We start from the raw sequence: 23,990 nt of genomic DNA on the forward strand, positions 1-23,990 counted from the left end.
GATGATAACATGCCTAAATGCCTAACATGCCTGTTTACCTACTGTGAGGTCAATGAACCAAGTTGCAGTGTTGTGTTTTCTAATAGCTGTAGCAATAGCTGTGCTGAATTCTATGCAGCTTCCTTGGATTGAAAACGTCTGCGATTTTATTTGCCCACAGTAGTTCAGTTTTCGAGAGAGTCAAGCCTTACACATATCACTTCCTTTTTTTTTTTTTTTTTTTTTTTTTTTTCCTTTCAGACAAATGGACACCTGCCTGGGAATGGAGAGGTATATCAAGAAAGGCTAGCACGTTTAGAAAATGATAAAGAATCTCTTGTTCTTCAGGCAAGTGTTTTTAAAATGCTGTTCTTTTTTCATGACATATTTACAAAGACCATTTTAAATTGGGGTGGCATATTCAGATCCTTATAGGAGTTAGACTGCTAATGGAAATAAGTACATTGGCCATCTGCACACAATAGGGAGTGGTGGGGATGGTGGCAGAACAGGGGTATGCTTACCCAGTCTAGAGTGAGCAGCCCTGAATCAGCCTTGTCGCCTCTGATGACAGACTCAGTGTCATCTAAGCTGATTTTCTGATCTGATCTGTCATCTTATTTGATCTGATTTTTTAATATACAGCAGAAATTGCAATTTTATACCATATATATTCATAAATCTGAATATTTCTGAATCTGAATATATTTATTTTTTTAATTTTAAAAATGGTACCATTAGCCAAACAGAACCTAAAGAGAGTAGTGGAGTTTGATTTATTGGCTACAGTTGAGTTTTCTTCTTCTTTATAATGTTTGAAGTGCTTGACAAATATTTTTATTTTGGTATTTTAAACTAACTAAATTGCAGTATATTGACTAGACTGGTAATCATTGGGAAAGACTCATAGTTTTCAATAAGCACCAAAGACAAAAGACTGATCCAGTGTCTCCTTGTGGACCTTTGAGTTACATCCTGGATTTGAACACATTTGTGAACAATGCAATCATGAAAGATGGCATAGAATTTGAATTCTCTGGATCCTTTTCTTTATTCTTCCTGAAGTATCAAGCTTGAATAGTCCTTGACAACTTCTCTTTCAAACATTAACTCCATTTCCTCTCTTAATCTCCAATACTACCTCCCACTCCCCTTCCACCCCCAGCCAAAAAAGATGATGTGTATACATGCCTGTTCACATAAAATGGTTGAATTGATATTAACTATTAACTATAAGGTAATTGCATTTCCCCAATCAGCCCTAACCTCCTTAAAAATTGAAGTGCTCAGATCAACAAGCATCACTTAAATAAGACTGTAAAGGATTGCTGTCTTATTAATTCATAGAATTTTTTTCTTTACAACTCAATGGGTAGTGACATCAATCCAGTTTTTTTGCTATTTAGAGAAATAAAGTTTGCAGTGGGACCCAAATTCTTCCTAATCCATTGCACTATTTTGCTCTAATTTATAGGTAAGTGTGTTAACAGACCAGGTAGAGGCTCAGGGAGAAAAGATCCGAGATTTGGAGTTTTGTCTTGAAGAGCACAGGGAGAAGCTGAACGCCACAGAAGAAATGCTGCAGCAGGTATGTACAGAAGCCAGCACCAAGTTGGAATTTTCTTGCTGAACTCTTTGAAGTGCTACAGTTATATGTTCTGTTCACTCTACTGCAACAGTCAAGTTTATGATTCACCTAGATTGGCATATTTTAAGAAAAACCTAGAGTAGCAGGATCTCAAAACACATGCACACAATAGAAAGTGTTCATGTAATTTGAATCCAGAATAAAATATTGATAGGCTTGTAGGTAATATTAATGTTCTTTTTTATGCTCTCCTAACTCCTAAACATGAGCATATATTTTATGATTAAGAAAAAAGATAAGTGCCATGTGTGATTTTTACTGGAAAACAAAAAACAAAAACCCAAACTTGTAAAACTTGTAACACAAACACACACACACACACACACACACACACACACGTGAGAGGACCTGTAAGATTGTGGATAGGGTATGCACTGGAGGCAACTTTCTTTCTTTTTTTTTTTTTTAAAGATTTTATTTATTTATTCATGAGAGAGAGAGAGAGAGCGCGCATGCTAGGCAGAGACACAGGCAGAGGGAGAAGCAGGCTCCATGCAGGAAGCCTGATGTGGGACTCGATCCCGGGTCTCCAGGATCACACCCTGGGCCGAAGGCGGCGCTAAACCACTGAGCCACCCGGGCTTCCATGGAGGCAACTTTGAATTTGAGTCCTCACTCTGCTATTTCCTTGCTGAATGACTTTTGGCAAAATCCTAAGCTCTCTGTTCACCTTCCTCGTTTGTTGAACAAGGATGATCTTTGGGTTATCTTTAGGAGTTTCTACTTTTTTATAAGGTTGTTTTGAGGATTGAACCACTTAAAACATGTGACAACAGTACCTGGCACATGGTAAACATGTTGTCATCAGTGTTATCATCAGGCTTAGCAGCAATTAAGGTTTATATATATGCATCTATATACTTCTGTCTCCCCAGTAAGCAAGTATAAGTTTATTTCTGCTCAATGAACTAAAGCAAATAACTTTTTCAAAATTCGTCTATTTAGTGATAACTCTTCACCACATTCTCGACTTGATAGTTACTGCTTTGCAGCTGTGAGACACATCCATCTGTAGCTATTTATAATAAAATAACTCTTGAATGTATCTCTTAAATTCTAATAGGAGCTTCTGAGTAGGACATCCTTAGAAACTCAGAAGTTGGATCTGATGGCTGAAATATCTAACTTGAAGCTAAAACTGACAGCTGTAGAAAAGGACAGGTTGGATTATGAAGATAGGTTCAGAGACACAGAGGTAAGTGACACCCTCCCCTTATAAATATATGCATGTGCATGTATATATCTTTTATACGTATTTCCAGAGCAAGTTGAAATTCCTTGTAGGCATGAGGGGGAGGCAGTTAATTACTACATGCTGTCGTTCATCTAGGCTTCTTTTTGAGAATAAACTTTAATTACATTGGCTTTTTTTTTTTACATTGACTCTTTATCACTAAATGTTAATGGCAATATTTATTATGAGACTTTTGAAATATTGATCGTTTTACTAGTCTTTATTTATTTTTTTTAAAGATTTTTTATTTATTCATGAGAGAGGCAGAGGGAGAAGCAGGCTCCATGCAGGGAGCCTGACACGGGACTCGATCCTGGTTTCCAGGATCACGCCCTGGGCTGAAGGTGGTGCTAAACCACCGAGCCACCTGGACTGCTGCCTCTTTTATTAGTCTTTAGAAATACTTTCAACTTTATGACATTTGGAGTTCTGTCCATTCGTTTCTTTCTCCTTCTATCCAACCATATTGGTTTTTCTTCATTGTGGAAATAATGGGTTTAAGTGTATCACTGTACTAATAGTGATTTTTAAGTTATGCTAATTATTTACTATATAGTAGGTTGGTTTTAAAATATGTATAGAGAACATGGTTTCATTATATGATCATAAAAGTCAGATATTTAGAGTATATTTAGTTTGGCCTTCCAGTTTGGTCTATTCTACACTAAATCATTCCAATTAAATAAAGCTCACTATTCTGTGAAATTGGGGATAGATTCTACAACCTGAAGAACCCATTTTTGTGGTTAAACATGCTTTGTTCTTTGTACTTATTGTTAATCCAGGTCTTTTATTTGCCTGTTATTTGTTGTTGGGGAAAGAGAGCATATCCGTTTGAAATCTACTTATTTGGAAAGGAATAGCTGCAGGACTTCCTTATCTCCTAGGGCCATCTCTTCTTTTTTCTCTATTTTGTTTCCTCGGAGTATGGAGAGGTATCATACTAGATTAGAAAATGGGTACCAAGAAAGTAAGTATTAAGTATTTTCCCCCTTCTATTTTCATTTTAAACATTTATTTCAAACCAGCTATATACCATCATAATACAAGGTACAGTACGTGTGCTATCCACTGTGTGCAAGTCCTGCATAGATTGGATCTAGTGAGATTTACTCCGTTGCTATTTTCAAATTTAATTTTTCTGTCAAAGTTGAAACTGTAATGGAAAGTCTTGGCATATATATTACCTCCTCAGCAGCAAAAGGAAATCCCTGACTTAGTTCATGTTTTAATCTTCTAAATCTTCTAAAGCTCTCTGTCAGTCACATATATGAGTGTGTTTCTCACTTGAGTGAAACTGAGATTCTTAAAACAGAACTTGGAAAGTTACTTAATTTCCCTAAAATTGTTGCTTTTGTACTTTCTTTAAAAATCTGTTTGGAGGGATGCCTGGGTGGCTCAGTGGTTGAGTGTCTGCCTTTGGTTCAGGGCATCATCCCAGAGTCCCATATTGGGCTCCCTGCATGGAGCCTGCTTCTCCCTCTGCCTATGTCTCTGTCTCTCTGTCTCTCTCTCTCTGTCTCTCTCTCTCTCTCTCTCATGAATAGATAAATAAAATCTTAAAAAAAAATCTGTTGGATATTTTCCTCTTTTTCCTTTCTATCGCTCCCTGACCCCATGGCCTGCTGCATAAAACATAGAATTCAGTCAGCAGATGGACATCATGCAGTGGAGCTAAGTCTGGTGTGAGGAAAGAAGTTAGAGTATTTGGGGATCTAGAGTTGACCTTTTCCATTGTGTACATTAAGTTTAGGGGGAGTCTTAACCTGCATGACTGGTTAATATGGATCTGAAATGTTAACCAAACATTGGGACTAAATTGAAGTGGATGATGTGTTACGATTTTGTTTTAAGACTCCAGAGCTATTTATATCTCTTGAGTTTATCTCCTTCTTAAAAAAGATTTTATTTATTTATTTATTTATTTATTTGAGAAAGAGCACACGTGTGTGGGGGTGAGTTGGGGGAGGGACAGAGAGAGAGGGAGAGAGAGAATCTCCAGCCGACTTCACACTGAGTGCAGAGCCCAACCTGAGGCTCGATCTTACAACCCTGAGATCATGACCTGAGCCGAAATCAAATCAGATGCTTATCTGTCTGAGCCAACCAGGTGCTGTTGTCTGCATTTTTTTATAAAACTTTTTTTTTCCGGTGCTTCCTTGCTTCACTCATGCATTTTTGATCATAAGCGAAGTGACCTTGTCATCAAACTTGCAGTAACTCAGTCCTTAATAATTTTCTAATAAATGTTCTACACTCTTGGTAAACTATTGTGTGCATACCCAGAGATTATAAATTATAATTCAGTCAATTTTGTTACATATGACAACAAATAAAATAGTCCACAAAATTAAAACTGAATTGAATATGCTCATTTTTATATTATTGTTCCCTTAACAGAAATAAAATGTTCTGGGGCACCTGGCTTGCTCAGTTGGTAGAGCATGTGACTCTTGATCTCAGGGTCCTGAGTTCAAACTCTGTGGTGGATCTGGAGCCTTCTTAAAAAAAAAAAGTTTCCCTGGCTGTTTCATGAATCCACAATTCTTTGTCTTAAAAGTTCAGATTATTTGGAGATTAATTTCTAAGAAAATATTGGAGTGGGGAAGAAGAAATATAGGCAATTCCAAAAGACGAAGGGTTTAAGTCTTGAACCTTGGAATATTGAGGACCTGTTTCCAGAAAGGGCTGATAGAAGATGCTTAGCATTATTCAACAGTGCCCCCTTCTGGTAAGAGTCCAGATGTCAGAAATTGAATTTCTGTGGAGCCTGAAGAGTTTCTCTGAGAGGGAAAAAGGAATAGTAACAGGGATTTTCTTTTTAAAAATAACTGAAATTCTGATGAGAAATTAGTTGGAAATAATTTTAATTCCATTTTTTAAGGTTTTATGTTAAGGAGCTATTTCCAGATTTTTTTTAGCTTGAGTTATGGGGAAATAGGACTTCTTTCAGGTTGGAGATTCACATACATACTTACAGTGTTGCCAGAAAGGATATTTGGGTAGAGTTTTAAAAAAATAGAAAAATTATCTCAATTTATAATTCTAGTTTCTTCAATTCTTTTTCTTTGCTAATTGTCACTATTTCTTTTTTTTTTTTTTTAATTTTTATTTATTTACTTATGATAGAGAGAGAGAGAGAGAGAGGCAGAGACACAGGCAGAGGGAGAAGCAGGCTCCATGCATCGGGAGCCCGATATGGGATTCGATCCCGGGTCTCCAGGATCACGCCCTGGGCCAAAGGCAGGCGCCAAACCGCTGCGCCACCCAGGGATCCCAATTGTCACTATTTCTAAATGAAGTGGTAAAATAAAACAATACCAAATAGGCGTTCAAAGCTATTAAGCATGAGAAAGTGGAGATATATAAAAAAGACCAGACAGATGAAGGAACATCACTAAGAATTTATAGTATGCAAAGATGATTAATAAATGGGAGATAAATAAAAGAGAGAAACTAACTTTTCCCTTAGACTTAAATTCTGAACATGTTAAGGAATCACAACTAAAATGTTATTAAATGATGTCAGACAGTTCCTGACCTCATTCATGAAAGAGAAAATAGATGTCCTCTTACTGAAACATTGTGTTAATAATAATTAAAATAATCACTTCTCAGCCTTTTGGCTAAGATCAAGTGTAATAATAATTATAATAGAGGCTGCCTGGGTAGCCTAGTTGGTTAAGCTTATGACTCTTGATTTCAGCTCAGGTCAGGATCTCATCTAGCCTCCCCTCCTCATCCAGCCTCCCCATGGGGCTCCCTGCAGAGTGGGGAGTCAGGTTTGAAAATTCTCTCCTCTGCCCCTCTCCATGTGTGCATATGCACACACACACGGGTACCAGCTCTTTCTCTTTAGAAAAAAGAAAATAGGGATCCCTGGGTGGTGCAGCGGTTTGGCGCCTGCCATTGGCCCGGGGCGCGATCCTGGAGACCCGGGATCGAATCCCACGTCAGGCTCCCTGCATGGAGCCTGCTTCTCCCTCTGCCTGTGTCTCTGCCTCTCTGTCTCTCTCTGTGTGACTATCATGAATAAATAAATAAAATCTTAAAAAAAAAGAAAATAATAATTATAACGAGTAATTATTGTATAATTCTGCTGAGTAATTATGTAATTGGGAAAGGCTTCTCTTTCCCTATATGTGCATCATGCATAGAAGTTTAGTAAGAAAGTTACATTTCTTGTAAGCATTTATTTCTTAGTTCATTTTTGTATAATTCTGTCATCTGTTACTTTATGGCTCACGAATAAAGGACATGTAAAATGAGAAATAAAAATCTGTTAACCATTGGTGGGGTCTTCATGGCTTGTAGTAAAAAATAAATCCTCTCCACAGTAAATTAAGTTGGTATTGTGTGGCATTCTGATTCCCTTTTCCTACAGTCTGGGCTCTGAACAAAAATATGTCACTATTTCTCAGAACACTTCTGAGGTTTACAAGTAAATTTTTTTGTTTTGTTTCTTTTTCTTTTTTTTAAATTTTTATTTATTTATGATAGTCAGAGAGAGAGAGAGAGAGAGAGAGAGAGAGAGAGAGGCAGAGACACAGGCAGAGAGAGAAGCAGGCTCCATGCACCGGGAGCCCGATGTGGGACTCGATCCCGGGTCTCCAGGATCATGCCCTGGGCCAAAGGCAGGCACCAAACCGCTGCGCCACCCAGGGATCCCTGTTTTGTTTTGTTTTTAAGCAGAAGTAGAAAAAACATCTGACTGTATTTGTATTATGAAAACTTGAGGATTATTTTCTTTTTCCTATTCCAAATATAACATTGTATTATGACAGTATGTTTGTAAATGGCAGAGCCCTCATCCACCCTCAAATTGAGAATCTTTGGTTTAAAAGATTTACATTTCAAAAAGATGAAAAAAAGGATTTAAATTTCATTCCATTCTTCCATGCTCGGTTGATGAACAGTCTGCATTTTGGTAGACAAAGGAAGAAATTATTAAAATGTTTTTATAAGTAATCCACATATCACTGAAAAGGCACTAAAAGTAGATGGTTTGACTAAAGAGAATTTTTCTAGTTAATTTTTAAAGATGAAATCTATATGGTGGTTTTCCATCCAGAAATAGCTGATGATGGATAGTATGTGATTGGCTACCTTTCTTAATCAAAACTAAAAATCACGTTTTATTTCCATAATCCCATCATTGTAGGCCAGAGACATTGAGAATTTATTTTTTTTTAAAATTTTTTTTATTTAATTTATTTATTTATGATAGTCATCAGAGAGCGAGAGAGAGAGAGAGGCAGAGACACAGGCAGAGGGAGAAGCAGGCTCCATGCACCGGGAGCCCGACGTGGGATTCGATCCCGGGTCTCCAGGATCGCGCCCTGGGCCAAAGGCAGGCGCTAAACCGCTGCACCACCCAGGGATCCCGACATTGAGAATTTAAAGTAGTGTTTGAGCTAGAAAGATGCTTTGCTTCTCAGGGAGATACATTTATTTCCATTTGTCTGATCCAGTTCATACAATTTGAACCCAGAGGCTATTGAGTTAAGATTTCTAAGGTGCCATTCTGGTATAGGTAAGTGTGTTGCTGCTTTCCTAATGTATTTCACTGTGCCTTTTTTGACAGGGGCTAATGCAAGAGATCAATGATCTGAGGTTAAGAGTCAGTGAAATGGACAATGAAAGACTTCAGTATGAAAAAAAGCTGAAGTCAACCAAAGTAAGTTTTCCCAAGGGCAAGTCTGTCAACACATGACTCACTATCTATGATCAATAATATAAATGAGTGTTCAGTGAGTGTTCAATTCAGTATATGAGAAAGAAGGCATTTAACCAGTGAATGAAATCCCCCACCCCCCAAGCTGGAGCCCTTCTTGAATTTGAACATCACTATTCTGAATAAAATTGGGGCTTAACTAATCTAGTAAAACATAACCTGTTACTTCTTGTAGTTACCTAACCTTCTTTTATAAACCGATACTGTCTTCTTGGATACTTAGGCTTATCTTTTTCTACCTGTGGTTTCTTTCACACCTCTGTCTCTCTACCAGTCTTTAATGGCCAAACTTTCTAGCATGAAAATCAAGGTGGGTCAGATGCAGTATGAAAAGCAGCGGATGGAGCAAAAATGGGAGTCACTGAAGGTGTAGTAGACTTTGGGTAACGGGGTCTTGGGCCTGTTGCGTTCTGGCTTGTGCTGTTTTGCTGTGATAGTGTTTTTAGCAGCATGTGCATTCATCGTGTGTGTGTCATCTATTTTTTAAAAATATATTTAAAGCCGATGAAAGAAACGATGCGATCCCTAATCTTGTTTTCAGAAACGTATGAAATAGTTAATGAAAAACAATAAATAGGAGTAATAAAAGTATTCACTTACAAATTAAATATCACTGTCTTAGGGTATCTGAGACCCAAGCTTGGAAGAATAGTTGCAAAAATGCACCTGTGGGGGGAAAAATCCATATTTTATCAATTTATCAATAGCAGAGACTGCTTCTTCCTTTGGAACTTTCTTGAAGGTTAACTATATCGTGGCAGTGAGTTGAAATTACTGCTTGAAAGAAGCTTCTTGCCAGTGCTACTGAAAACTTGTATTTGGTGTGTCCACGCCTACCATAAGTAAAAAGTATAGGGCCAACTTCCTCACTTCACTGGAGATCCTCTCATAGTACTAAACATAATAAATACACCTAGAGATTGAAAGTAAAATGTCTATCAAATTTAAAAGTACATTTGTTAGCACTGCCCAGCTTTATTTTCTGTGCTAAATACAACCAGCAAAATTTCTTCTAAATTCTTCTTCTAAAGCTAATTCTTCACCAAAATTAAACTGAAAATTAAAACATCAGTAAATAGACTTTTTTTTGGACTTGGAATATTTAGTAGCTGTGTAGTGAAAAAGAAGGGAAGGATTTAAAAATCTGTTTAAATCTTTTTTCCATTGTTATAGGATAATTCTGTTCTTTAATTTTGGTGATGAGGATGAATTATTTAGTCCCATGATTTGGCTAACATTGTTCATCACCTGCTACCTTACCCATTAAATTAAGCTTTATCTTACCCAGGGAACGTGAGTGCCATTTTGAAATACTAAATAAATCTTAGTTGAGTCTTAATTTATATTTTCCAGTTTGCATTTTATTTTGCTTTTATGACACTAAATATCTAATTTGACACTAATATGACACTAAATATCTAATATCCTCGATTAACTTGGGGAGATTTCTTTCTTTAATGCAAGATTTAACCCTAGGGCTACCCTTGTCCTAATTATACTTTAAAATATTTTGTTTTAATTTGGTCACACAGAAGCTTGAAATACTTATACCAGAATTATTATACATTGACCTCCATTGATTGTCTTGCTTCCTGCTTCCCATTGCCACTGTCTGGTTTCTGAAGTCTACATCTAGATTTCTATCGTTTTTTGTATCATTCACAAAAAAACTAATTATTGATTTGAGAGTTGCCATACTCCCTGATATTCTCTGTTGGTCGTAATCTACTGTTTTAAAATGAACTTAATCATTTGTAGGATGAACTGGCATCTTTAAAAGAACAACTGGAAGAGAAAGAATCTGAAGTAAAGAGGCTACAAGAAAAATTGGTGTGCAAGATGAAAGGAGAAGGGATGGAAATCCTTGATCGAGGTAGATATATACACTTGACATTTGTTTTTTTACTTCGTTACTATCCTCCCCGTGCAACCCTCCCTCCCTCACTACGTCTGTAAAAGGAGCCAATGTTAGTGATGTGTCATTACAGGAAAGGCAAGTGTAGCAGAAACCATGGAAGCCCAGTTCCAGGACAGCAAGGAATCCTCTGAGACTCCTTCTTGTACCTGCAGATCTGTGATCTTCCTCTCCAGAGCAGTTGGAGAAGGGCAGCTCTTTATGTTATTGGGTGTTTATTTTATATTACTAAGTTGTAAATTCTCATGAGAGAGTTCTTGCTCAAATCGTGGTACAAGGTAGTGATAGAAAGCATTCAAAGGAATCATTATTATGTTCCAAGATTATTTCCCTCTGAACCAACTGTGAAACAGCAGAAAGAAATTTAGAAACCTTTCCTGCCCTTTTGAGAGAAGAGAGGAAAAGACTGTGTGTCTTTGGAAAATCAATGAAAATTTCTGATCATGGATTGGACCCTCAACCTGCTAGAGAGCAAAAATAGGCTAATTCTATTTTTGAAAAAATGTGTGAATTTATCAAAAACTTTTATCGTAATTGAGGTTTTTCTCAAATATTGTATGGACTGTAATTTTCAATGTACATTATACTTGATAGAAAATAACTTGGATGAAAGGTGTTTTTTATGTCATGTTTGAAATATAAATGCACGCCACACCTGACGACACTAGGTTTAATTTAATCTTTCTTTGCTATTATAAATGCTTGTGGCACTGCAAGGTACCAAAGCAACTTTGGACTCTTTTGAAACAAAAAATTACATTTAGTGTAGCTTTAGTACATTTTTATTATGTGAACATATGAATACATTTTATGTATTATGTATTGGTAACATCATTGTCTATACAATGAAGGTCTTGAATTAGGTTACATGTCATATCTTTCTTGGCTCTAGAATACCCTGGCTTTATATACCTATAGTTGCAATTCCCTATGGATCAGAAAACTCAATTCATCAAACATTGAGGGAAATGGATTTTTTTTCTCCTTGTATATTTTGGGCATATATAGAATTGTAGTTGTGTAGGGTTGGGTTTTTTATTTTTTAAGGATTTTATCTTTTTATTCATGAGAGACAAAGAGGCAGAGACACAGGCATAGGGAGAAGCAGGCTCCATGCAGGGAGCCTGACGTGGGACTTGATCTCGGATCTCCAGGATCACACCCTGGGCTGAAGGTGGCGCTAAACCGCTGAGCCACCAGGGCTGCCCATGTTTTGTTTTGTTTTTAAGTAAGCTCTACACTCAACGTGGAGCTTGAACTCACCACCCCTGAGATAAAAAATCACATACTGTGCTGACTGAGCCAGTCATGCATCCCTAGAATTTGGTGTTTTTATTTTATTTATTTATTTTTTAATTTTTAAAAAAGATTTTATTTATTTATTCATGAGAGACATAGAGGCAGAGACACAGGCAGAGGAAGAAGCAGGCCCCATGCAGGGAGCCCGACGTGGGACTCGATCCCAGGTCTCTAGGATCCTGCCCTGGGCTGAAGGCGGCGCTAAACCACCGAGCCACTGGGGCCGCCCAAATTTGGTGTTTTTAAAGGACACTCACAGGTCATGCTTTTAGGGTTTTAAAAATAAAATGGAATCATAGGACTTGTGGACTAGAGGATGTGTTAGAGTAGTGGTACCCAAAGACTGATACTGGTTTGCTAACTGCTTGTTACCAGTGCACAGCCAGGTAAATTCAAGGGTTGAGAACAATGTTTAGAAACTTCATGGTAAATAAATAAATAAATAAGTAAATAAGTAAGTAAATAAATAAATAAGAAACTTCATGGCAATCTACATGTTGGCATAACATCTAACTGCATGATGAGTGGACTCATTTCATTGCACAGGAGATAGACCATTTCAGTGTTGTAGAATTCAAGTGGAGGAGGGTTTACTGTGTCACAAGCAATGTACTGGGCACATTCAGGAGGGCCATGCATTGAATTGTAATGGAAATGTAAAAATATCAAAGCATCACTAATGGTTTTTTCACCACATAGAGTGTAAGGAGTGCTTGTATTCCATAGGCCTAATTTTAATACAAGAAAATCAAGGTTCACAAAGATGACGTGACAGATAGAGGAACTCAAATTTAGGTCTTTTGATTAATTATGTTCTCTTTGTAACCTTACACAGAGCATTATGTATTGTAGTACTATTACTAAAGTCACAAAATAGTGTTTAATATTCGGCTTTTATAGGGTTAGAGTCATTTTGTTTTAGGTAATAGGAGACTAAATAATAGTGCTTTTAAAATATTTATTGTTATAATGTATACTAACTTCCAATTCGATGGGTTTTCCTGCACAGATGAAAATTTTAAAAAGAAGCTCAAAGACAAAAGTAAGGTTTTTGGTGTATTTCCATCAGCCTTTACATTCACCAAAAGTACTACTTGGACTGTTCTTTGCATGTTTTTAAAACATTTCTCTCACCAAAGATGTAAAATTGCTTCATCGATAAGCTCTCCATTTCTTCAGAGTGCACAAAGTAGAGAGTAAATAAAAACGCAATAAAAACAAGGAGTAAAAGGTCATTTTGCTGATTTTTTTTTTTTCTGATTCAGCTCCTTTGCTCCACAGGATACAGCAGAGCACCCAGAGTAGTGAAGGTGAGAAAGTATTTTCTTTGTAGTTCAGGAGATACAGGGTTAGTGTTTTGTAGCCTGTTTTTTTTTCACTGAGATCTACATTTGGAGTTAAACATACCCTTTTGGTGCTAGAAAAGAAATTGAACCCAGACTGAGTAACAGAACCCAGATTATATAATGCAGCGTAAAGATAAATCCTTAATTAAAAGGCTTTTTCCTCCAGCTACTGAATTCTTAAGAGAATTTGGCATCAAAAAAACAAAACAAAAACAATTTCTACAGGATATACCTTAATTGAAAATGTTATATCAGCGGTGAATGATGCACCACTATTTAAAGTTTTTTTTTTTTTCTCAGAAGCAGGTAATCTTGGCTCAATTTTTCTTCTGTTTGAATTTTTTAAATTTATTTCATTTTAGGTTAACTTTTCATTTTAAAATATTGTTTCTTTTATTATTAAAGTAACATGCTTTTGTATTTAACTATCAAATTTTAAGGAAAATTGCATTTACCTTACTTTGGCTTTTACATTTTAAAATAGTGTTGGAAATGATGTTTATAGATGAAGCAAAGTACTTATTATCCTTCCATATGGAACCTACAAGCAGCTTCTTAGCATGACTATTCATATAAAAGCCACATTCCATCAGGCTCTTACCATTCATGTCTCCATCTTGGTTAAAACTGAGTATCATTTTCTCTGCTTTTGTCATCATGTACACTGTTCATTGCTTTCACTCACTGCTGTCTAGGTTTCTTTTTTTTGAAAATTCTGTGTTTTCATAGTTACAGCACTGACATTCCACCGTCAGTGTTATCATGAAGACTGTTGGTCTGAGAGAGGGCAGTTAGCTCTCACCTTTATTGTTTGGTTTCTGGAGTGATGACTACTCAGGTGACATAGAAAGTGTTCGTTTTTCAGATTTTCCCCAAAAAGAGGTTTTGGATGGTAACATTTCATTAAAACATTTCAGTCTGAAGAGTCAGCCTCTTGTTATTGTCACACTCGTTAACGAAACTGACTTCTGATGTGATGTTGTGATGTTTTCAGATATTGAAGTGCAAAAAATGAAAAAGGCTGTGGAGTCTTTGATGGCAGCAAATGAAGAAAAGGTATCTAGATGAAATTAAAGTATTTATGTGGGTGTGTACCATCATTTTGATCATTCCATGCATTTTCTTAAGGTATTTCCATTTGAAAAAATATATCCTACATACTACTATGTCGAGGGACGATTGTTCTCTCTGCCCCTGCATGCCTGCTCTCGGTGCTGGCAGTTATAATTGTGGCTGAGTGCGTGGAGTAGTGGCCAGCCAACAGTGGCTTCCCTGAGAATTCCCTCCCCCACCTCCCCATGAATCTGGAAAAATGTTCAAGCTTTCAGATCATTTCTTTATTTTCAGGTGGGAAATGAGAGAAAGGGTAAAGCTCATAATGCATCCTTTCTGTGGTCACTGGAAATTCTGGGCCAACATGAACTCTGGAAGGAGGTGGCCTAGGACAACTTGAGCTTCATGATGAAGTTGATTTTATTCATATTATTTCCTTCACACTCCTGGATTCTTTCACATCAGGAATTGTCTCTATTCTTCTGAGAGTTGAGATAGGAAAAAACAGAGGCAAGGGCACTGTGAAATCAAGCATGGCCCCAGGCACTGTTTTCGTAGTTTCATTGGCCAAATATCCAGATCTCCAGGGGTTCTTTTCTCCCAGTTGCTTCTCTCACTTCATCTTGCTGAAAGCAGAGAAACAGTGACCTCTAAAGCAAGATGTTTCTTCAAGGCCTACCTCAACAGCCATATATCCAGCTGGCAGCAATGGTTGGGTTCAGCTCCTTTCATTGGAACTACTCTTACCTCATCTTCCTGAATGAATAGAACCAAGAACGGAGTTAATTTATTATGTGGAAATAAATTCATTGTCCTATCCACCCACCCATATATAGGTTTCTTTTTGTTAGTCTTTCCCACTATTGAATAAAAAGGAAAGTCATTAGCAAGGTGCCCACGTAGCCTTTACTTTTTAAAAATAATCACTGAAATTCATTTAGTTTTAATTTCTAGCTCTCAAAAAGCATCAATAATAAACAAAACTCCCAATGTTGACTAAGGGCTTACTAGACACTCAAACTGCATTAGGAGCATCAAGGGTGACATAGGTTTTAGAAGTTCCAGAAGGCTTCAAAGAGGCCATGTTTGAGCAAAATCTGAGGAAAAGCAAGAGTTGTTCATCAGGAACTTGAACGCTTCTAGGGAAAGTGTCTGTGAGCCAAAACATGTCTCAAAAGTAAGGCTGGAACAGCTCAGTGCATGTTGAGAAAGTTCAGAATGAGACAAGGTGAGAAGGGGTATTTCAGGCTGTCATTTACACAAGTTGACAAGATTTTTTTTTTTTTTTAATTTTGGATTTGAGAATAAGTTTCTAGTTTGAGTAATGAGGTAAATGATAGGGCCCTCAAAGAGTTAAGGAAATTTAAGCTCAAGTACTAGGGGCAAACAATGAGCTTAATTTTGGAGACCTTCAATTTGATGTGCTCATGGGACATTTAAAAGGAGATTTCCCATAGGAAATTGGAAAGTGAATCTAAATTTTGGGATTAATGTATAATTATACATTGGGTAGGGAATGAACCCCATCAATTTTAGGAGACATACAGAATTGTATATTGTCGGAGACTAAACTATAGTTGATGTATCAGTTAGGTTTTGCTCCATGACAAATCACATTTATTATTTCTCATACTTCTGATGGTTGGCTAGGTGGTTCTTCTGGTCTGGGCTGGCTCTGCTGATGTCTACAGTTAGCTGCTGGGTGGGATGAGGCTGGATGATTAACAGACTTTTGTAGGTAGGTTCCATCTGGGATGTCTCTTCTCCAAATTGTCTGTCATCCTCCAGTAGACTAGCCTGTGCTTCTTCACATAGTACTCACAAGGTTCGCTAGAGTAGAGAGAGGGGGCAAGCCCTAATGTGCAAATACCTTTCAAGACTTTTCTTGCACCACATTTGTTGATATCTCTTTGGCCAAAGCAGGTCACATGGCCAGGCCCAAAATCAGGGAGGAGCTAGGGAACTCATTTTTACAATTTACCAAAGGCAGAGGAAAGGACAAAACCTTTAAAGCACTAACAGTTTATAGTCGGGGCTGGGTAGGTAGTGGGGATAGTAAAAATAGAATATCCATCTGGTCAAGGAATTAAGAAATCAAAATAGAAGAAAAGAAAAAGTGGAGGGAAATGTGAAAGAACTGGAGAGAGTGGGGTCAAGTACCAGAGGTCAAATTAGAAAAAGGATGAAACGTTATTTTTAGTAAACAGAAATTCTCTGCTGACCAGTTGATGCAACTTTGGCTGAGTGTTTTGAGAAGAGAAAAGCCAAATGGTGAATGATGATGGCTGATAAAGATAGCAGGTGTAGATCTTTCTTTCAAATCCTGACCTATAGGTTGGAGAGAATAATTAAAGTTGATTTTTTTCTTTTTCTTTTTTTCTTTTTTTTTGTATCTTATTACCTTGTTTTGTTTTTGTTTTTTAAAGATGGCAGCTGAAGGATAGGATCTCTAAATTTAGAGGTACTTTTTCTCTATCTCTGATGTATGTAGGAAAACCATTCTAGATATTACCAGTTTTACTAAAGTTTAGAAGTATTCTTTGAATAGTGTAAATAATTCATGTCTACGTATTCTTTGTGTCACAAATACTTTTACTATTTAAGGTCATGGCATTAAAGATGACAATTTATTTTATTAATAGGATCGGAAAATAGAAGATCTTCGACAGTGCCTGAACAGGTACAAGAAAATGCAAGATACAGTGGTGTTGGCCCAAGGTAAAAAAGGTAGTGTAGCTCTATAGGTTTTTCTACTTTACTTGATTTTAAGTGGCTACAGATTTTTACATTTGGCTTCATTTTCCTGGAATATCAATTATTCCAAATTGTTCGTTCGTTCATTCATTCATTCATTCATTCATTCATTCATTTCAACAGTATCATTAGGGATCTGTTCTCTATGCTTTCTTGGTATGTAGGCCAATGAGAATACTGTAGCTTGTTCAGTCATGGAGAGCTTCTATGTGGAGTTCATCAGAATTCCAAAGAGAGCACGAGAGAACAACAGCAACAGCGTGCTCAAGAGCCTATGCTGGAAAAAGGGCTTGGTGTATTTAAGGAAAAAAAAAGAAGACCATCATGACTGGAAGGGAGTGAGCAGAGAGAGAATGAGATGAGCTGAGCTGATAGAAGTGAGTGCTGGTCAGGTCAGGCAACACAAGACATTCAGCTCTTTGAGCCCAGAGGGATCCACTGAAGGGTTTTCACAAATCTGCAGCATTTTTGTAACAAATACTGAGAGGAGGGAGCAGTTTTGGAAGGAAGAGAAGCCAGTCAAGAGACCCTCATAGGATTCCAAATGGAAAGATATGATGGTACTGATTGGAAGTATATTTTGCTGTTAAAATCAACACAGTTGTGTGATAAATTAGATGAGAGTGAAGAAGAGGAAAGAATCAAGAAAAATTGATGTTTCTGACTAAAGCAACTACATGGATGATTCCATTTACCAAGATAGATTAGCCTAGTGAGGGAACATTGGAATGGTTAAGGGGGATTGTGTTCAGCTTTGAATGTGTTAAAAAACAAAACAAAACCATAAAACATGTAGGTAAAAATAGTCATGCTTTGATGGGGATTAAGGAGTATACTTGTCAGGATGAACACAAGGTGATGTTTGGAAGTGTTAACTCACTCTATTGTACACTTGAAACTACTATTACACCGTATGTTAACGAGAATTAAAAACTTAAAAAAATACTCATGCTCTTTTTATTGATTTATTCTTGAGAGACACACAGAGAGAGGCAGGGACATTGGCAGAGGGAAAAGCAGGATCCCTGTGGGGAACATTATGCAGGACTTAATCCCAGGACCCCAGGACTACAACCTGAGCCAAAGACAGATTGCTGAACCACTGAGCCACCCAGGCGCCCCTAGTCATGCCTTTTGATGTATTATTCTTTTACTTGTGCACGGTTCAGTTGGCTGTTCTCAAGTGTGGAAAATCTCTGAGGGCGGAGGGGTCATTTAGAACAAAAGTGTGTTAAGAACTTTAAAAGTTTTCTTTTTTTTTTTTTTAATTTTTTTTTAAATATTTATTTATGATAGTCACAGAGAGAGAAAGAGAGAGAGGCAGAGACACAGGCAGAGGGAGAAGGAGGCTCCATGCACCGGAAGCCCGATGTGGGATTCCATCCCGGGTCTCCAGGATCGCGCCCTGGGCCAAAGGCAGGCGCCAAACCCCTGCGCCACCCAGGGATCCCTAAAAGTTTTCTTGTTCATTAACAATGCATAGGTGGGATTATTTGCTCTAAAAGTAAGCACTGGCAGTAAATCCTTTTGAAAGTACTTGGGAAATACTGAGATTTTGGAGTTTCAATTTTGATGAGTTCAAAAAGAAAATCCTACTTTGGAACAGGATTTCTGGAAAAAAAAAAAAAGGGATCTTAATCTTTTTGTCCACATGACTTAGCATATATTTTTACATAGTCATAGCATTTAAAATAGTGTTTGAGGGACGCCTGTGTGGTTCAGTGGCTCATGGTTGAGGGTCTGCCCTCAGCTCAGGACATGATCCCGGGGTCCTGGGATCAAGTCCTGCATCGGCTCCCTAATGGGAGCCATCTTCTACCTCTGCCTGTGTGTCTGCCTCTCTCTCTCTGTGAGAAAAGGGGTAAATATTATTCCTAATCACCCTAGCATGTAAATTTCATGGGGTTTTGTTTTGTTTTTATTTTAAAGTAGACTCCATGCCCAGTGTGGAACTCAACATAGGGCTTGAACTCAAAACCCTGACATCAAGATGTGAGCTGAGATCAAGTCAGATATTTGAGGCACCTGGGTGATTCAGTTGGTTAAGTGTTCAGCTCTTGGTTTGGCTCAGGTCCTGATTTCATGGGTCTCGAGATGGAGCCCTGCCTCAGCTCCTGTGAGAAGTCTACTTGAAGATGCTCTCTCTCTGTCCCTTTTCTGCCCTGTGTACTCTCTCTCTCTCTTCTTTCCTCTCTCTCTCTCTCTCTCAAATAAATAAAGCTTAAAAAAATTTTCATGTGGTTTTTTTCATATTTAAAAAAATGCATATAAAATGTGAAAAGAGGTAGTTTTTAACCACCATTGAAAATTATATCCTATTCTGATGAAGAGTTTATAAACAGTGATTTTTCACTAGAACTTATATTTACTTAGTTAATCCATAGAGAATGCTAATAATACCTACATTAATGAAATTAGAATAAATAATAAAACAATTAAAAAGCTAAGTCTAGTTAATAGCTTTAAATGAGTATATGATTTGTTATTATGTATTCACAGAATAGTGTTTTAAGCATCATTCTTTGGTTTTAAAAAAGAATATTTGGCACAGTTGTTCACCTAATCCTTTTCATCACTGGAGATGTAAAAGAAATTCTCAAAGTTGGCTGCTTGGCTGGATATGTGGTTACATTTGTCCATAAGTCTATTCTTTCTGCATTAAAATAAATGGCACAGAAGGATTCTCTTAAGGAATCAAAAGATTGCCTTTTTTCTGCTTTCTTTTCCCCCCAAGAATACAGTAATGATGAATATTGAATTGTTTCCTGATAACTCTTGCTGTTCAGAATTAGTTTGTTGTACCACTGATAATTCTCCAGCTTGGTTATTTCTGAACTGAAATTTGTAAAACCCCCATTTCTGAAACAAAATTATGGGAGGACTGTTGGACTAAATTAGCCTCTGATTGCCATGCTGTGAGTCCATGATTGTATTAATACTATTCCTGGGCCTTAGGTGCTCATAGTTTAATATGTTTCCTACATGCTATGTTGTTATTTTTCTAAGGATTTCAGGAGAAGCTGACTCTTTGATTTTTGAAGATGAGGGAAAAAAATTTATTTTAAAGATTTTGTTTATTCATGAGAGACAGAGAGGAAGAGACCTAGGCAGAAGGAGAAGCAGGCTACTTGCAGGGAGCCTGATGTGGGACTTGAACCCAGGACTCCGGGATCATGACCTGAGCCAAAGGCAGATGCTCAACCACTGAGCTACCAGATGCCCCGGATGAGAAAAAATGTTTCTATTCAGTTGGTATCCTTCCTCCAAAAGTGAAATGTAAATGAAAAGCTGCTGTTGTCCTCCTTTTGCTTTGTGTTTTCCTAGGCCAAGATGGCGACTTTGAAGATCTGCTCACTTCCAGTTCCATCTCCACTTTGCTGGATGTGCAGGGTTTTAGTGACTTGGAGAAGAGTCTATCGCCTACACCAGTAATGGGATCTCCCAGTCGTGACCCATTTAACACAAGTGTTCCAGAAGAGGTATTTATAGACTGAATATTTTATTTTCTTCACATTGAACAGACTGTGTCACTGAAGGTTAAAATGCTGTTGACAGCATGAAAGACATGAGATCTTTTCTCAGTTCAACTACTGGCGGAGTCTTGGCAATTTTTGTGTCAAGACTCAGTCTCGCAGGACTTAATTTGAAAGGTGTGTTTTTCTCTGTCCCTTTAATAAGTAAATGCCTTGGACAATGTCAGAATTGCTTAAATAATTCAGGAAAAGCATGGGAGAGAGTGTCATCCTATATAGATTACAATCTACTTATTAGAGAATAAATAGGGAATAAATGAAGGCGGATAAAGTGAGATTATATAAAGAAGTTGATTTTAGTCACTTCTGATGGTGCCTCTGAAAAATGCTATACTAAAATTTCCCTTACTTCTTTAGACTTGGAAAAAGCAACTGGACAGGAATACTCAATCTTGAACTCATTACTTCTCTTTTATATCAAACCGGTGCCAAAATCTGTTTCCATTATCTATTGCAAACCACTCCAAAATTGGTGGGTTGAATGACATTTATTTTGCTAACAAATTTGTATATTTGGGCAAGGCTCAGCGGGAACATTTCTTCTTCACTCCACTGAGCATCAGTTGGAATGGCATGAAGGCTGGGGGCTTGAGTCATCTGGAGGCTACCCCTTTTGTATGTTGCATGATTGGGTCTACTGTTGGCCAGAACCTCAACTGAAGCCCTAGCTGGAAATACACATGACTGCTTGACTTTCTTGTAGCATAGTGTTTAGGTCCTACAGATGGGCATCCCAAGAAAAGATCTAGGCAAATTTCTATCACCTTTTATGATAGGACTCAGAAGTCATGTGGCATGGTCACAGGTCCACACACATTCACAGAGAGAAAACATAGACCCCCCCCCCCTCTCTTTTTAAGATTTTTATTTATTTGAGAGAGAGAGACAGAGAGCATAATCAAGGAGAAAAGGGAGAAGCAGGCTCCCTGCTCAGCAGGGGCTGTATCCCAGGACCCTGGGATCATGACCTGAGCCACAGGCAGACACTTAAGCAACCGACCCACCCAGGTGCTCGAACCCTACCTTTTGATGGACAAGTAAAAATATTACATTAGAAGAAGAACATGTGGGATAGCATATATACTGGTGCTACCATCTTTGAATAGTACAATATGTCCCTCTACTCTCTGGCTACATAGTTTACACCCTTCTCTCATGCAAATATATTCATTCCATCTTCAAAGACCTCTTGGTCTCATTCTAGTTAGGCATCAGCATCCCAGGATCTTGTCATTCAGACCAGGTCCACATGTTGTGAAACTCCTCAGGTAGGGGATCCCTGGGTGGCGCAGCGGTTTGGCGCCTGCCTTTGGCCCAGGGTGCGATCCTGGAGACCCGGGATCGAATCCCACATCGGGCTCCCGGTGCATGGAGCCTGCTTCTCCCTCTGCCTGTGTCTCTGCCTCTCTCTCTCTCTCTCTCTCTATCATAAATAAATAAAAATTTAAAAAAAATTAAAAAAAAAAGAAAAAGAAACTCCTCAGGTACAACTTCTTGGGCATGGCTTCTTGAGTACACTCCATTCCATTTAAAGAACCAGGATTGAGGCACAGTCAGTTAAGCGTCTGCCTTCGGCTTGGGTCATGATCCTGGGGTCTTGGGATATAGAGCCCGGTGTCAGGCTCCCTGCTCAGCAGGGAGTCTGCTTTCCCCTCTCCCTCTGCCGCTACCCCCTACCCCCGCTTGTGCTCTCTCTTTCTCTCTGAAGTAAATAAATAAAATCTTTAAAAAAAAACAAAAGAAAACAGGAAATTAAAGGTCAAGCTATCTGTCCCTTATACACCTGACATACGGTGGTGGAGTAGGCGTAACAACTGCTAGGCATTCTCATTAACAAAGGGGAAAATGGAAGACACACGGGTGTCATTAGTCGATAGCAGTTCCAAAATCCAGCCAGGCCCATGTTGCGAGCTCCTTTACAGGGGCCCAGTCCTCTGGGCTTTTGGTCATTCCTTTGGAGTCATCCTTCCATTTCCATGAGAAGGAACTTATAATTGCAGATGAGTTACATTCTGTAAAAGTGTCTGTACAGGTCCAAGGCCTTCTACCTTCTACTGTCTCTGTCCCTCTTGGTCTAATTTGATGTAATAATTTATTCACTTGGAATTTCTTATGAATCAATTTATAAGCCACTCCATCAGGTAAAGCATAACCACAAATATCTTAACAGTAAGCCTTTAAGTTTTCTGTAAGGCTGCTATGGAATATCCCTCTACTTTTAGAGTTTTTGATCTTTGTGAAGGTTTCAGTGAGATAGCCACCACAAGTCTTCCTGAGGTCTTAACAGAGGCACACCTAGGGCTTCTTGACAGCACCTACATCTTTGCCCTGAAACTATTTCTCAATTTTAATGGAATGTGCTGTCTAGAGAAACTAGGAGTAGGAAAGGTTGGGTCTTGTCTTTTTCTTTTTCTTTTTCTTTTTCTTTTTCTTTTTCTTTTTCTTTTTTTTTTCTTTTTCTTTTTCTTTTTCTTTTCTTTTTCTTTTCTTTTCTTTTCTCTTCTCTTCTTTTCTTTTCTTTTCTTCTTTTCTTCTCTAAACAATCTTGGCTCCCTTATGTTTAACAGTTCCTTTTTTTGGTCTTTCCTCTAACATTTGACTGTACATAGTGAGAAGAAACCAAATGGCATCTTTACTTTTCACATCTGTTCTTGCTAATTACATCATGAGAAAACAGTTTGAACTGAATGAAAATGAATTCAAGGAGGAAACAACATTTCTCTCTTCAGTAAGTGAGAGAGGGCTAAAAGGTGTCATTAACAAGGAAGTAATGGTAGGGAAATTGGAGGAAGATGGTCAAAAGGGTACAGACTTCCAGCTATAAGAGAAATGAATACTGGGGGTGTAACGTACAACATGATGACTATTGTTAACGCTGCTGTCTGGTATATTTGAAAGTTGCTTAGAGTAAATCCAAAAAGTTCTCATCACAAAGAAAAAAAGGTTTTCTCTTTTTCTTTATTTAAAAATGTATACAGTACTTTATGTCAGTGATATATCAATAAAATTGGAAAAGAGGCAAGGAATTAGTTAAGGAATAAGACATATATTAGAGGGAAAGAAAATCCCCTAATTGCTGACTATATATTTATCTTGAAGGGAAAAATAACATTTGACAGCCAATGATGTCCTTGCTTTATGAATCAAGCAACATCCAGTTTAGCAGATGGAAAGGAACTCTAAGGATCTGTACAAAATGAAAGGTTTTTTTAGGCAGAAGGAAGCAGGAGCAGGGAGTCATGCGAGGCATTTGCTGGCTGGTTAAAGTAGGAATACTTTCCTTATGTACAGTGAAGGGAAGTCTTGGAGTGGGGCCAGGTACCTTGTATAGAGCAGGCAAGTGCTGATGGGTTGATGTAGTCCTGCCTTTTCTGGAAGCACAATGCATAGTAACTAAGTTTCAATTCGTTGACATGGAGCTTAATACGAGTCCCTGCAACTTGGGCCCAATTCTTTTAACAGACTTCACATGTTATAGCCTCTTACGGTCTCAAG

General features: G+C 37.8%; 1 protein-coding gene across 1 annotated transcript in view; it reads left to right on the forward strand.

Moving 5' to 3' along the window:
* PPFIBP1 (PPFIA binding protein 1) overlaps window positions 1-23,990 on the forward strand; it is a 56,618-nt gene that overhangs the window by 12,966 nt on the left and 19,662 nt on the right. Inside the window, 9 exon segments of the mRNA NM_001197312.1 lie at window positions 241-327; window positions 1,454-1,567; window positions 2,691-2,822; window positions 8,446-8,538; window positions 10,354-10,468; window positions 12,819-12,851; window positions 14,150-14,211; window positions 16,851-16,935; window positions 20,287-20,441. Coding sequence (NP_001184241.1) covers window positions 241-327; window positions 1,454-1,567; window positions 2,691-2,822; window positions 8,446-8,538; window positions 10,354-10,468; window positions 12,819-12,851; window positions 14,150-14,211; window positions 16,851-16,935; window positions 20,287-20,441 — 876 coding nt within the window.

This window comes from Canis lupus, chromosome 27, assembly GCF_011100685.1.
Source record: "Canis lupus familiaris isolate Mischka breed German Shepherd chromosome 27, alternate assembly UU_Cfam_GSD_1.0, whole genome shotgun sequence".
Taxonomy (NCBI): domain Eukaryota; kingdom Metazoa; phylum Chordata; class Mammalia; order Carnivora; family Canidae; genus Canis; species Canis lupus.